Source organism: Mustelus asterias, chromosome 4 (assembly GCF_964213995.1).
Source record: "Mustelus asterias chromosome 4, sMusAst1.hap1.1, whole genome shotgun sequence".
NCBI lineage: Eukaryota > Metazoa > Chordata > Chondrichthyes > Carcharhiniformes > Triakidae > Mustelus > Mustelus asterias.
The window spans coordinates 17,839,040-17,853,468 of NC_135804.1; the positions used below are offsets into that span (position 1 = coordinate 17,839,040).

The 14,429-nt window shown below is 45.8% G+C and overlaps 1 protein-coding gene across 7 annotated transcripts in view; it reads left to right on the forward strand.

The window, feature by feature from the left end:
• Positions 1 to 14,429, forward strand: part of meak7 (MTOR associated protein, eak-7 homolog) — a 49,992-nt gene that overhangs the window by 11,372 nt on the left and 24,191 nt on the right. For 2 of the 7 annotated variants that reach the window (XM_078210608.1, XM_078210615.1), the window contains exons 2-4: positions 2,658 to 2,853; positions 9,280 to 9,513; positions 12,136 to 12,280. In XM_078210608.1, the coding sequence (XP_078066734.1) occupies positions 2,692 to 2,853; positions 9,280 to 9,513; positions 12,136 to 12,280 (541 nt within the window). In that variant the 5' untranslated portion in view covers positions 2,658 to 2,691. Of the gene's footprint in view, positions 1 to 2,657; positions 2,854 to 4,453; positions 4,490 to 6,668; positions 6,733 to 9,279; positions 9,514 to 12,135; positions 12,281 to 14,429 lie in introns of those variants that run through there. The other 5 variants (XM_078210613.1, XM_078210611.1, XM_078210610.1 and 2 more) reach the window with 5 other exon arrangements.

Consider the following 14,429-nt stretch of genomic DNA (forward strand, 5'->3'; position numbering starts at 1 on the left):
CACCCTCCCACTCCAGATTCCTCTGCAGCCCAGATGATACATCCTGGACCCGAGCACCAGGCAGGCAACACAACCTATGGTATTGCTTCTCCTGGTCACAGAGAACAGTGTCTATGCCCTTAACTACACTATCCCCAATTACTACTACATTTCTCTTTGATCTCTCCGTTGCAGCAGCACCCTGCACCCTGGTACTGCCGACAGTTTGCTCGTCCTTCTCGCAGTCATTTTTCCCATCTACACTGGTGGCAAGAACCTCAAATCTGTTGCACAGATCTAAGGGCTGAGGTTCTTGGGACTTTACCTCCCGCAAACTACTTCCTTTCTTCCCCCCCCACTGCCCGCCTTCTTCCCCCCACGGCCTGCCTTCTTCCCCCCACGGCCTGCCTTCTTCCTCCCACTGCCTGCCTCACCCGCAGCCACTCCCTGTTGTCCCTGACCCGCAGCTAAGTTAGTCAGTCTAAGGGGCGTGACTTTCTCTTTATACACATTATCCAGATAGCTCCCCCCTTTCCTGATAAGCCTCAGTGTCTGTAGCTCAGAGTCCAGTTCATCTACCTTGAGCTGGAGATCCTCCAGCAACCAGCACTTACTGCAGACATGGTCCCTGGGGTCCACCTTGGGATCCACTTGCTCCCACATCATGCAGAAACAGCACATTACATATCCCTCCATACCAGTTTACCTTGTATAAGTTGGTGTAATTTAAAAGTGAAACCCTACCCTGCCTCTGCGTGTCCTCGCCGAAGCCCTGTGAGCCAAAGCCCTTACAGTTCACACTCTACTCCCCACTCCCTCCGCTGCCCGCTCAAAAGTGCGGCCTGCTTTTAAACCCTCCAAAAACCTTCCCAGGCTTCTCCTGGGCCTACTTCCTGTTTTGGACAAAAAACCTCAGATTTTTAACACAAATTTAACTGTAAAATAAATAAATCAAATGCAGAAACACACTCCCTTACCCTCAGCCTGCTCCTGTGGAACAATAGGCTAAGTGAGTGGGCGAGGATCTGGCAGATGGTGTATAACGTTGGTAAGTGTGAGGTTATCCACTTTGGAAGGAATAATAGTAAAATGGACTATTATTTAAACGGTGAAAAATTACAACATGCTACTGTGCAGAGGGACCTGGGGGTCCTTGTGCATGAATCACAAAAACTCAGTTTGTAGGTGCAGCAGGTAATCAAGAAGGCAAATGGAATGTTGGCCTTTATCGCGAGAGGGATGGAGTATAAAAGCAGGGAGGTCATGCTGCAACTGTACAGGGTACTGGTGAGGCCACACCTAGAGTACTGTGTACAATTTTGGTCCCCTTATTTAAGAAAGGATATATTAGCTTTGGAGGGGGTACAGAGAAGGTTCACCAGGTTGATTCCAGAGATGAGGGGGTTAGCTTATGAGGAGAGATTGAGTAGACTGGGCCTGTACTCATTGGAGTTTAGAAGGTTGAGGGGAGATCTTATAGAGACATATAAGATAATGAAGTGGCTAGACAGGGTAGAAGCAGCGAGGTTATTTCCACTTACAATGGAAACAAGAACTAGGGGACATAGCCTCAAAATACCAGGGAGTCAATTTAGAACAGAGTTGAGAAGGAACTTCTTCTCCAGAGGGGAGTGAATCTTTGGAATTCTCTGCCCAATGAAGCAGTAGAGGCTACCTCGTTAAATGTGTTTAAGTCACAGATAGATAGATTTTTAACCATTAAGGGAATTAACGGTTATGGGGAGCGGGCGGGTAAGTGGAACTGAACCCACTATCAGATCAGCCATGATCTTATTGAATGGCGGAGCAGGCTTGAGGGGCCAGATGGCCTACTCCTGCTCCTATTTCTTATGTTCTTATTCATGAACTGCAACATTTGTCTATAAGACAACAGTGACAACTACATTTCAAAAGTAATTAAATAATGTGAATCACTTCCTGACATCTTCAGGATGTGAAAGGAGTTTAAACAATTCTGGTTGATGGTATTGTCTGATGTTTTGTTTTATTGCAAAAATGTACAGGAAAGCCCTCTGGTGCTTCTTCACCAAGAGTAAAAATGTAAGGAAGAAGTGTATATGTACACTCGTGTATAGGGGGGCACGGTGGCACAATGGTTAGCACTGCTGCCTCACAGCGCCAGGGACCCAGGTTCGATTCCTAGCTTGGGTCGCTGTCTGTGCGGAGTCTGCATATTCTCCCCATGTCTGAGTGGGTTTCCTCCGGGTGCTCTGGTTTCCCCCCACAGTCTGAAAGGCGTGCTGGTTAGGTGCACTGGCCATGCTAAATTCTCCCTCAGTGTACCCGCACAGGCGCCAGAATGTGGCGACTAGAGGATTTTCACAGGAACTTCATTGCAATGTTAATGTAAGCCTACTTGTGATACTAGTAAAAGTAAACTTTAAACTCTAAAGCCAAACAAAAGAATGTCTGGTGAAGTAATTTGAAGTCTCAGATGTGAAAAGCTGCACAGTGTCTTTCTTCCCCCACGGTGTATTTAAGTCCTGTGACTCTTTTCTTTGCGTACATAGTGAACTTTTGAAATTAGTTAATCTCTCTCTCCCTCTCTGCCCTACCCCCCCCCCCCAACAAAATATCCTTTCCCATTCATAAATCAGTATGTGCGCTTAATTGAAAACAGTTTGGTGCTGAATGATTTTTCCAAATGTTATTGACAGGTTTTAGGGACCCTGCAGTTATCTGCAAGAGAAGATGGGGAACGTAGAAAGCCATGGAAGCTGGAGATGTCAATTTTCTCCCGATGAGCGAACGATTCTGGATAACGTTTTTGACGCTATATTTGCCCCTAATACCAGTGACTTCTCAAAATGGGGCAAAGCTGTTCAGAAACAAATTACTCTGCCCCTGTTAAAGGTAAGCATTTAACTCATGAGCTGCAATGATGAAGATTTATAATGGTAAAATAGAAATTTGTCTTTGGTTTCCCTGCAAAACGTTCAAACTATGTATTAACGGAGACAAAGCTGTATCAAAAGTTGATTTTGATTTGATTTATTATTGTCACATGTATTAACATACAGTGAAAAGTATTGTTTCTTGCACGCAATACATTAAAAGCATATTGTTCATGGAGAAGGAAATGAGAGAGTGCAGAATGTAATGTTACAGTCATAGCTAGGGTGTAGGGAAAGATCAACTTAACGGGAAGTAGGTCCATTCAAAAGTCTGATGGCAGCAGGGAAGAAGCTGATCTTGAATCGGTTGGTACATGACCTCAGACTTTTGTATCTTCTTCCCAACGGAAGAAGGTGGAAGAGAGAATGTCCAGGGTGTGTGGTGTCCTTGATTATGCTGGCTGCTTAGCCGAAGCAGCAGGATGTGTTGACAGAGTCAGTGGATGGAAGGCTGGTTTGTGTGATGGACTGGGCTACATTCATGATCTTTTGTAGTTTCTTGCGGTCTTGGGCAGAGCAGGAGCCATACCAGGCTGTGATACAACCGGACAGAATGCTTTCTATGGTGCATCTGTAAAAGTTGGTGAGAATCGTAGCTAACATGCAAATTTCCTCTTTTGTTTGTAAAATCTTAAACCTTCTTCTTTCTGCCTCTTCTCCTTTTCTGATGTTTTGCTCTGATGAAACATTTTAAAGAGAAGCTCCTGTTTTTATTATAGAACCACTTTTGCTTATTGTCCCATATGCTTGTGCTGCAGGGTGGGTTTTTGCTGGATGATGATGCAATTGTCAGTTATTTTTAGACTTTCTGGCCTTCCACAATGTTGCCTCATGATCTATACAGAGAAGTTGCATTACTGGCCCACATGGATAGGCTGAGAGGCTGACACACGTCTACCTTGACAATGAGGCACATGATTGATCAACAAATCCATAACGTCCCAAAGAGGATTCTCGGAGTTGACTGAATCTGTGAGGTTTTGAATTCTGAATACTGGGATGGAGCCTCCATTTTGTTTGATTGCTTTCTGTTGGGAAATGGAACCTGGGTTCATTTAGGAGGAAAAGGATGCACAGATGCTTCGTTTTTAAAAAAAAATAAGTTTTTCCTGTGATAACGTTTTTCCGGTATCACCCATATGAAGTTACTCCCCTCTAGTTTTCTGCTAGTAGAGGACCTTCTCTTTGAACAATATAGCTGCTAGCTCAAATCCTGTTGGATTAACGCAAGGGGGAGGTGATAGCCTAGTGGTATTATCACTGGACTATTAATCCAGAAACTCAGCTAATGTTCTGGGGACCCGGGTTCAAAACACGCCACAGCAGATGGTGGAATTTGAATTTAATAAAAAGAAAATATCTGGAATTAAGAATCTACTGATAACAATGAAACCATTGTTGGAAAAACCCATCTGGATCACTAATGTCCTTTAGGGAAGGAAATCTGCCGTCCTTAACTGGTCTGGCCTACATGGGACGATGTGGAGATGCCGGCGTTGGACTGGGGTAAGCACAGTAAGAAGTCTCAACACCAGGTTAAAGTCCAACAGGTTTATTTGGCAGCACAAGCTTTCGGAGCGCTGCTCCTTCACTAGGTGAGTGAAGACTTGTGTTCACAAACAGAGCATATACAGACACAAACTCAATTTACAAGATAATGGTTGGAATGCAAGTCTTTACAGGTAATCAAGTCTTCAAGGTACAGACAATGTGAGTGGTGAGAGGGCAAAGCACAGGTTAAAGAGGTGTGTATTGTCTCCAGCCAGGACAGTTGGTGAGATTTTGCAAGCCCAGGCAAGTCGTGGGGGTTATAGATAGTGTGACATGAACCCAAGATCCTGGTTGAGGCCGTCCTCATGTGTGCGGAACTTGGCAGTTTCTGCTCAGCAATTCTGCATTGTCATGTGTTGTGAAGGCCACCTTGGAGAAAGCTTACCCAAAGATCAGAGGCTGAATGCCCGTGACTGCTGAAGTGTTCTCTGACTGGAAGGGAACACTCCTGCCTGGTGATTGTTGAGCGGTGTTCATTCATCCGTTGTCATAGCGTCTGCATGGTCTCCCCAAGGTACCATGCCTCAGGACATCCTTTCCTGCAGCGTATCAGGTAGACAACATTGGCCGAGTCACAAGAGTATGTATCGTGTACTTGATGGATGGTGTTCTCACTTGAGATGATGGCATCCGTGTCAATGATCCGGCACGTCTTGCAGAGGTTGCTGTGGCAGGGTTGTGTGGTGTCCTGGTCACTGTTCTCCTGAAGGCTGGGTAGCTTGCTGCGGACAATGGTCTGTTTGAGGTCGTGCGGTTGTTTGAAGGCAAGAAGTGGGGATGTGGGGATGGTCTTGGCAAGATGTTCGTCTTCATCGATACCATATTGAAGGCTCCGGAGAAGATGTCGTTGCTTCTCTGCTCCGGAGAAGTACTGGATGACGTAGGGTACTCTGTCTGCTGTGTCCCGTGTTTGTCTTCTGAGGAAGTCGGTGCGGTTTTTCGCTGTGGTGGGTCGGAACAGTCGATCGATGAGTGGAGCGCCATATCCTGTTCTTATGAGGGTGTCTTTTAGTGTCTGTAGGTGTCTGTTGCGATCCTCCTCATCTGAGCAGATCCTGTGTATACGGAGAGCTTATCCATAGGGGATGGCTTCTTTAACGTGTTTAGGGTGGAAGCTGGAGAAGTGGAGCATCGTGAGGTTAACCGTGGGCTTGCTGTACAGTGAAGTGCTGAGGTGACCGTCCTCGATGGGGATGCGTGTGTCCAGGAATGCAACCGATTCCGGAGAGTAGTCCATGGTGAGTCTGATGGTGGGATGAAACTTGTTGATGTCATCATATAGTTGCTTCAGTGATTGTTCACCATGAGTCCAAAGGAAGAAAATGTCATTGATGTATTTAGTGTACAGCATTGGTTGAAGGTCCCGTGCGGTGAAGAGATCTTGTTCGAACCTGTGCATAAAGATGTTGGCATATTGAGGTGCGAATTTGGTTCCCATGGCTGTTCCATGTATCTGGATGAAGAACTGGTTGTTGAAGATGAAGATGTTGTAGTCCAGGATGAAGCAGATGAGTTGTAGAATTGCATCTGGAGATTGGCAGTTGTCGGCGTTGAGTACTGAGGCAGTTGCAGCAATGCCGTTGTCGTGGGGGATGCTGGTGTAGAGTGCCGAGATATCCACATGTGACTCCAGAGCCACAGCAATGTGGCTGATACGCAACTGCCTTCTGAACCAGGGTAACTAGGGATGGGCAACAAATGCTGGCTAGCCAGTGAATCCCACGTCCACGAATGAATAAAGAAGGCTGGAGTTTAAACAGATATCGTCTTCACGAATTCTAAAGCTATTATATTCCCTCTTCCAGAAATGGGACTCTTGTGAAAAAGTGAGACTTTGGAACTTTATAGATCAAAATTCATTGACAAGTCTGTGGACTTCTCAACCTTTTACATAAATGGAATAGTTTCTTTTAAATTTATCAGTACTGATGTCACCAGCTACAAGATATAATTTTACACCAGTAATAGAACAGCCAAACAAGGTCATGGCCACAATTCGTACAGCACTTAATTGCGTAAACATTTGAGTGAACTTGCTTAAGTAAGTTGAGCAAAAGGAATTGAAGGGAATGGGCCCCACAGTTTTATTATAGGGCATTTCTTGCAACTTAGCATAATCAGTATACTTTGCCTCCCAGGCTAACCAAGATGTGTGCATAATACTAATTATGTAAAATTTAAATTTAAGCTTGCAGGCTTCATGTTTTGTTTTCTTGTAATCAGGATTTGGTTCACACACTGACTAGTTTCTGCCTCCTCCACTGCCATCTGTCTCCTTTTCTGGAAGGTATGTTCAGTGGCTTGTGAGCATGTACTAATGAGATTAAAATGAGGAACATGTTTTCCTTGCTGTGTTTCCTGTCATTTTCTCTGCCATGGAGTTAGATGCAGGGGTTTTGCTTTCCAGCATTCAGGAACCACCAGGGAGCCAAAAAGAGAGATGCCGCTGACCGTGAAGGCATGTGCCATGGCTCACCACTCATAAGGGTGGCATGGTGGTACAGTGTTTGGACCGCTGCCTCACAGTGCCAGGAACCCGGGTTCGAATCCCGGCTTGGGTCATTGTCTGTATGGAGTTTGCACGTTATCCCCGTGTCTGCGTGGGTTTCCTCCGGGTGCTCTGGTTTCCTTCCACACTCCAAAGATGTGCGGGTTAGGTGCATTGGCCATGCTAAATTGCCCCCTAGTGTCAGAGTCTAGCTATTGTAAATGCATGGGGTTATGGGGATAGGGCCTGGGTGGGATTGTGGTCGGTGCAGACTCGATGGGTCGATTGGCCTCCTGTAGGATTCGATGAAAACATCAAGAAATTGCAGTTCATCTTTTTTGTTTAACTTTTTGGGGTGGCCTCCAGTGACCTACTGTTACTAATTCTGGGCTAGGCTACCCCACCAGGGAGCAAGGGAACTCAATTCCAGCACACAACTAACTCTGGGGCAGATTAGCTGGGGTAAGGGAGGTTTCGCTTCCCAGAGCAGAAGCCCCGCTCTGATGGAGATGCCCCACCCCCTCTCCAAACAGCCAATAGGAAAGCAGGGGCTTTCGTTTAAACATATGCTTTTGTTCAAATTGAATTTCACTTGTAGAATTATGCCAGATATTATAGGCTGGGACTTTCTCGAATCATGGAATCCCTAGAGTGCAGAAGGAGGCCAGTTGGTCCATCAAGCCTGCAGCGACAAGAATCCCACCGAGGAACTATCCCCGCAACCTTATATATTTACCCTGCTAGTCCCCTGACACTAAGGGGCAATTTAGCACGGCCAATCCACCTAACCCACAAATCTTTGGACTGTGGGAGGAAACCGGAGCACCCAGAATTTCCACATTCTCCCCATGCAGACACGGGGGGGGAATGTGCAAACTCCACACAGAGAGTGACCTGAGGCTGGAATTGAACCCAGGTCCCTGGCGCTCTGAGGCAGCAGTGCTAACCACTGTGCCACCATGCCACCCAAAGGCATAATTATGGCAGCTCTTGGTCAGGGCAGGGATTCTGGACTGTACTGGGAGGAACTAGAATGTCCACTTCTTCAAGGTCACTAGTTCCATGTGCATCAACAGGAGCTGACATTTGGAGATCCACCAATGGACTATTGCTGCAACTTGCCTCAACTTGCCCGCTTCTCAACGGCACTGGAGGTGATGTTGGTAACTTGCTTTGAGGGAAGTTGTCCCCTAGCTATTGATAGAAACTGAAATGATTTTGCCTCCTTGCTCTGCGATTCGTTGCAATTCCTCATTAGAAAGGAACATAGAAATTAGGAGCAGATGTAGGCTAATTAAGCCCTTCGAGCCTGCTCTGCCATTCAATCAGATCATGGCTGATCTCTCCCAGTCTCAAATCTCCCCAACTGTGCCCCGTATCCCTTTTTCCCTCTTTTTTTATTAGAAATCTCTCTATTTCCCTCTTGAAACCATTTACTGAATCACCGCGCTATGCAACAGCGAGTTCCACAAATTCACCATCTGCGAGAAGTAATTCCTCCTCATCTCAGTTTTATATCGACTGCCTCTCAACCTATACCTGTGACCTCTTGATTTCGATTGCCCCATAAGAGGAAACATTTGGTTGACATTTACTTTATCAATCCCTTTTAAAATTTTATATACCTTGGGCGAAAATGATACAAAAGTCTGAGGTCACGTACCAACCGACTCAAGAACAGCTTCTTCCCTGCTGCCGTCAGAGATTTTTGAATGGACTTACCTCACACCACGTTGATCTTTCTCTACACCCTAGCTATGACTGTAACACTACATTCTGCACTTTCTCCTTTCCTTCTCTATAAATGTATGCCTTGTCTGTATAGCATGCAGGAAACAATACAATACCAAGACATGTGACAATAATAAATCAAATCAAAAAGATCAGATCCCCGAAGAACGGACTGAAAAATGCTGGTTACTTCTAGAAAGCTACTTGTGCTGCATGGTGGCACAGTGGTTAGCACTGCTGTCTCACAGCACCAGGGACCTGGTTCGATTCCCAGCTTGGGCCACTGTCTGTGTGGAGTTTGCACATTCTCCCCATGTCTGCATGGGTTTCCTCCAGGTGCTCCAGTTTCCTCCCACAGTCCAAAGATATGCGGGTTGGGTGAATTGGTCATGCTAAATTGCCCCTTAGTATCAGGGAGATCAGCTAGGGTAAATGCATGGGGATAGGGCCTGGGTGGAATTGTGGTTGGTGTAGACTCGATGGGCTGAATGGCCTCCCTCTGCTCTGCAGGATTCTACTGCATATCTCAATGATGACTGAAAGTGAGAGTTGAGTTGGAAGCAGTTTAGGAGCATGTTATACAATGCTGGGTGACCTTGCCTTGCTCTTCCTCAGGCATTTGTACATAAAGCAATGCTGGGCCCCATGACCATTCGACTCTACAACGGACTGAGAAGTGTTGATCCTATAAGAAGATCAGAAGGCCTCAGTGGCACCATAAGCAAGAAACAGTTTATTTCATTTCTTTCCTATGTCATGCGAGGCACGGCTGAAGAAAAGGCTCTTGTTCTTCAACGAATGGTTTCCCCAGATCCTGATGGCCCTGTAAAAGGAAGGCAAATCAAAGAGGTAAAGGCACTCGTCTATCTTTCAGTGAAGGTATACAATATCCCATTTATGAAATGTACTCTTTGTCCCCTCATTGTAGAGCTTCTGATTTAATGTGATTGAAGGTGCAAATGGAAACACTTGGTCTGGGATGAGGATAGAAACCTTTAACTGTCTTCAGCCTATGAAGTCTTTCGATTTTCATAGAATCATAGAAACCCTACAGTGCAGAAGGAGGCCATTTGGCCCATCAAATCTGTACCGACAACAATCCCACCCAGGCCCTATCCCTGAAACTCTACATATTTACCCTGCTATTCCCTCTAACATACACATCCCGGGACACTAAGGGGCAATTTAGCATGGCCAATCAACCTAACCTGCACATCTTTGGACTGTGGGAGGAAGTTGGAGCACCCGGAGGAATCCTATGCAGACATGGGGAGAATGTGCAAACTCCACACAGACAGTGACACAAGCCGGGAATCGAACCCAGGTCCCTGGAGCTGTGAAGCAACCATCGTGTGACCTTGAATTTTGTGAAGGGCTCTTCTCTGCAAAGTTTTTAACTCTGTTCCTCGAGGATCTTGTTTTTTATTTGAATGCAGGGGATTGCATCTAAAGACAAAAAGGGATCCTGAGATTGCATTCCTTGATTTTCCCATTTTGACCATGAGATTTGCGCATCTTCATACCTCAAACCAAGCTTCAGGTCTATTATTTAACCTCTCGCTGAACTCAGTCAGCCTCCATTGGAACCACTGAGCTCCATAAACAGTTACTCTAGCTTGTTTGAACTGTAACTTTACAATTTGCAGGACTTGGCTCTTTTGATTATGACCTTCCCTGACATTTCTAAAAAAAACTTGGTTTTGGCAACTTGTTCCGCTTAATGAATTTTTTGTAAACCTTTGGAAGATGATCTTACAAGATCTGCTCTGAGTAACAATCACCCATAAGACACAGGAGCAGAATTAGGCCACTCGGCCCATCGAATCTGCTCCGCCATTCAATCATGGCTGATATTTTTCTCATCCCCATTCTCCTGCCTTTTCCACATGACCCCTGATCCCCTTATTAATCAAGAGCCTATCTATCTCTGTCTTAAAGACACTCAATGACCTGGCCTCCATAGCCTTTTGCGGCAAAGAGTTCCACAGATTCACCACTCTCTGGCTGAAGAAATTCCTCCTCATCTCTGTCCCTTCAGCCTGAGGTTGTGCCCTCTTGATCTAGTTTTTCCTACTAGTGGAAACATCCTCTCCACTCTATCAATGCCTCGCAGTATCCTGTAAGTTTCAATAAGATCCCCCCTCATCCTTCTAAACTCCAATGAGTACAGACCCAGAGTCCTCAACCATTCCTCATATGACGAGCTTTTCATTCCAGGGATTATTCTTGTGACCCTTCCAAGGCCAGCACATCCTTCCTTAGATAAGGGGCCCAAAACTACTCACCCTGGTAATATATGGGTGCTGAATTGATATGATAGCAGTAGGTACCCAAGGAAAGTGACTGCTTGGTTCCCTTATTGTCCCTGTTTCATTGAAGGCCGTATCTTGGACTGTGAACTGATTCCTCAGGCAGCAGGGACATTTTTTATTGTACCTCATTTGCAGCACCCATTACTAATTAAATGCCCCATTTGAAAGGGGCACCATTCATCCACTGTACCAAAGCAAGTGAAAACTTTAAAGGAATTTAATAATTTAAATTAAAGTGACATTCCCAGGGTTAACAAAGCACTCCAGTACCCCGGTCCCTGAAAGCCTTGAACGGACCATGCACACTGCGTGCTCCACACCCTGGTGTGGACGCTGCCCCGAGTCACCACACTCCAGCGCCTGTTCGGATACACTGAGGGAGAATTTGTGGGAGAGAATTTAAGTTTATTTTATTAGTGTCGCAAATAGGCTTACATTAACACTGCAATGCATTTACTGTGAAAATCCCCGAGTTGCCACACTCCGGCGCCTGTTCGGGCACACTGAGGGAGAATTTTGCTTGGCCAATGCACCTTGCCAGCATGTCTTTCGGACTGTGGGAGGAAACAGGAATACCCGGAGGAAACCCATGCAGACAAAGGGAGAACGTGCAGACTCCACACAGACAGTGACCCAAGCTGGGAATCGAACCCGTGTCTCTGGCGCTGTGAGGCAGCAGTGCTAACTACTGTCCCACCGGGCCATCCACAGAAAGCCAGCCTGAATGACTCCCTTGACTTCCAGCTGCCTAGATTTGTTAATAATAGCCGGCTTAGCCAGGCCTAGGAACATTCACACGAGGAGGTCTTCTGTCTGCTCTCCTCCTCCGCACCAGGTGGATGAGACACCTTGTTTTTCTTTTATTATTACTCAACTTGTTATAGCAGCACCTTGCTCAGATAGCCACTAGTCAGCCTAGGCAGCAAGTGTTGTTCAGTCATATCCGTAGACCCCCTATTTTGGTCAGGGATTATTGGGATTGCAGTCAAGATTGGGACGTCTAATTAATTTTTGCCTTGCTTTTATCTTCAGCCATCCCCGAGATTGAGATCTATTGTAATGCTGCAGCTGTCCCCCGCTGTTTAACAGTTTACTTTGTTATCTCGTTCTGAACTTATGTACTCTTTTATATTTGTATTTGTTGTCTCTCTCCATGTAGTTCACAGAAGATCTGATTACGACAGTGATCCACTTATTGCAAAGTGAGAACATGCTGAGGGATTGGATTTTGGAGAAAACTGCAGATGCGCTTTCAGGCACGTTACGTCTGGCTACCATTCTGATATCTCAGTTAAAGCCTAAAGGTACTAAACTGCTGTTGGCCAATAACTCTCCTTTACCAACTGGCTTATAGCTGGAATAAAATGCGACTGTCAAGAATTACCAACTCCGCCTCACAGATGGCCTTGGTGTTTATAAGCAATAGCTGTGTGGAAAGTTTGGGGGAATTTTGACTACTTGGCCCAAAATGAAAAAGATAAAAGTATGCAAACACTCATTTTTGAGTGTTGCTTTGTTAAAAAATCTTAATTTTGTCTTTTCTGTGTGACAAAGGTAAACCTCATCATTCTCAATCTATCTGCAGCCTTTTGTAACACTTGTCCACACCATCCTCCTTCAACATCTCTCCGCTGTTGTCCAGCTGAATGGAATTGCTGGTTCCATTCTTCCCTCACTAATTGTAACCAGAGAAGCATTTCCAATAGCTCCTCCTGCTCCCGTACCAAGGATCTAATCCTTGGCTTCCCCCTATTTCTATCTACATGCTGCCCCGTTGGTGACATCATCCGAAAGCAACTTCATTAGTTTTCATAGTTATGCAGATGATAGCCAGATCTAACTCACTACCATCTCCCTTAATCCCTCCATCATAGGGCGGCACAGTGGTTAGCACTGCTGCCTCACAGTGCCAGGGACCTGGGTTCAATTCTGGCCTTGGGTGACTGTCTGTGTGGAGTTTGCACATTCTCCCGTGTCCGTGTGGGTTACCTCCGAGAACTCTGGTCATGGGTCATGGGCTTTGCTGGCTGGCCAGCATTTAAGAACATAAGAACATAAGAAATAGGAGCAGGAGTAGGCCATCTAGCCCCTCAAGCCTTCCCCGCCATTCAATAAGATCATGGCTGATCTGACGTGGATCAGTACCACTTACCCGCCTGATCCCCATAACCCTTAATTCCCTTACCGATCAGGAATCCATCCATCCGCGCTTTAAACATATTCAGCGAGGTAGCCTCCACCACCTCAGTGGGCAGAGAATTCCAGAGATTCACCACCCTCTGGGAGAAGAAGTTCCTTCTCAACTCTGTCTTAAACCGACCCCCCTTTATTTTGAGGCTGTGTCCTCTAGTTTTAACTTCCTTACTAAGTGGAAAGAATCTCTCCGCCTCCACCCTATCCAGCCCCCGCATTATCTTATAAGTCTCCATAAGATCCCCCCTCATCCTTCTAAACTCCAACGAGTACAAACCCAATCTCCTCAGCCTCTCCTCATAATCCAAACCCCTCATCTCCGGTATCAACCTGGTGAACCTTCTCTGCACTCCCTCCAATGCCAATATATCCTTCCTCATATAAGGGGACCAATACTGCACACAGTATTCCAGCTGTGGCCTCACCAATGCCCTGTACAGGTGCATCAAGACATTCCTGCTTTTATATTCTATCCCCCTCGCGATATAGGCCAACATCCCATTTGCATTCTTGATCACCTGTTGTACCTGCAGACTGGGCTTTTGCGTCTCATGCACAAGGACCCCCAGGTCCCTTTGCACAGTAGCATGTTTTAATTTGTTTCCATTGAGATAGTAATCCCATTTGTTATTATTTCCTCCAAAGTGTATAACCTCGCATTTATCAACGTTATACTCCATTTGCCATATCATCGCCCACTCACTCAGCCTGTCCAAATCTCTCTGCAGATCTTCTCCGTCCTCCACACGATTCACTTTTCCACTTATCTTTGTGTCGTCTGCAAACTTCGTTACCCTACACTCCGTCCCCTATTTATTGCCCATCCCTCGTTGCTTGAGGGCATTTGAGAGTCAACCACATTGCTGTGGCTCTGGAGTCACATGTAGGCCGGCGCAGGTAAGGATTTCCTTCCCCAAAGGACATTCATGAACCAGATGGGTTTTTCCGACAATAAACAATGGTTTCATGGTCATCAGTAGATTCTTAATTCCAGATTTATTTTTTAACTGAATTCAAATTCCACCGTCTGCCGTGGCGGGATTTGAACCTGGGTCCCCAGAGCTTTAGCTGAGTTTCGGGATAAATAATCTAGTATTAATACCACTATAATGCCATTGCATCCCCAAATTCTGAATACAGTTTCCTCTTATTTTATCAGAGTACGGAGGTCAGTCATCTCAGTTCCAGGACATCGCTGCAGGAGTTTCTCAGGGTACTGTCCTGAGCTCAAAATTGGAATGTTGGCTAATGCTATTCGCC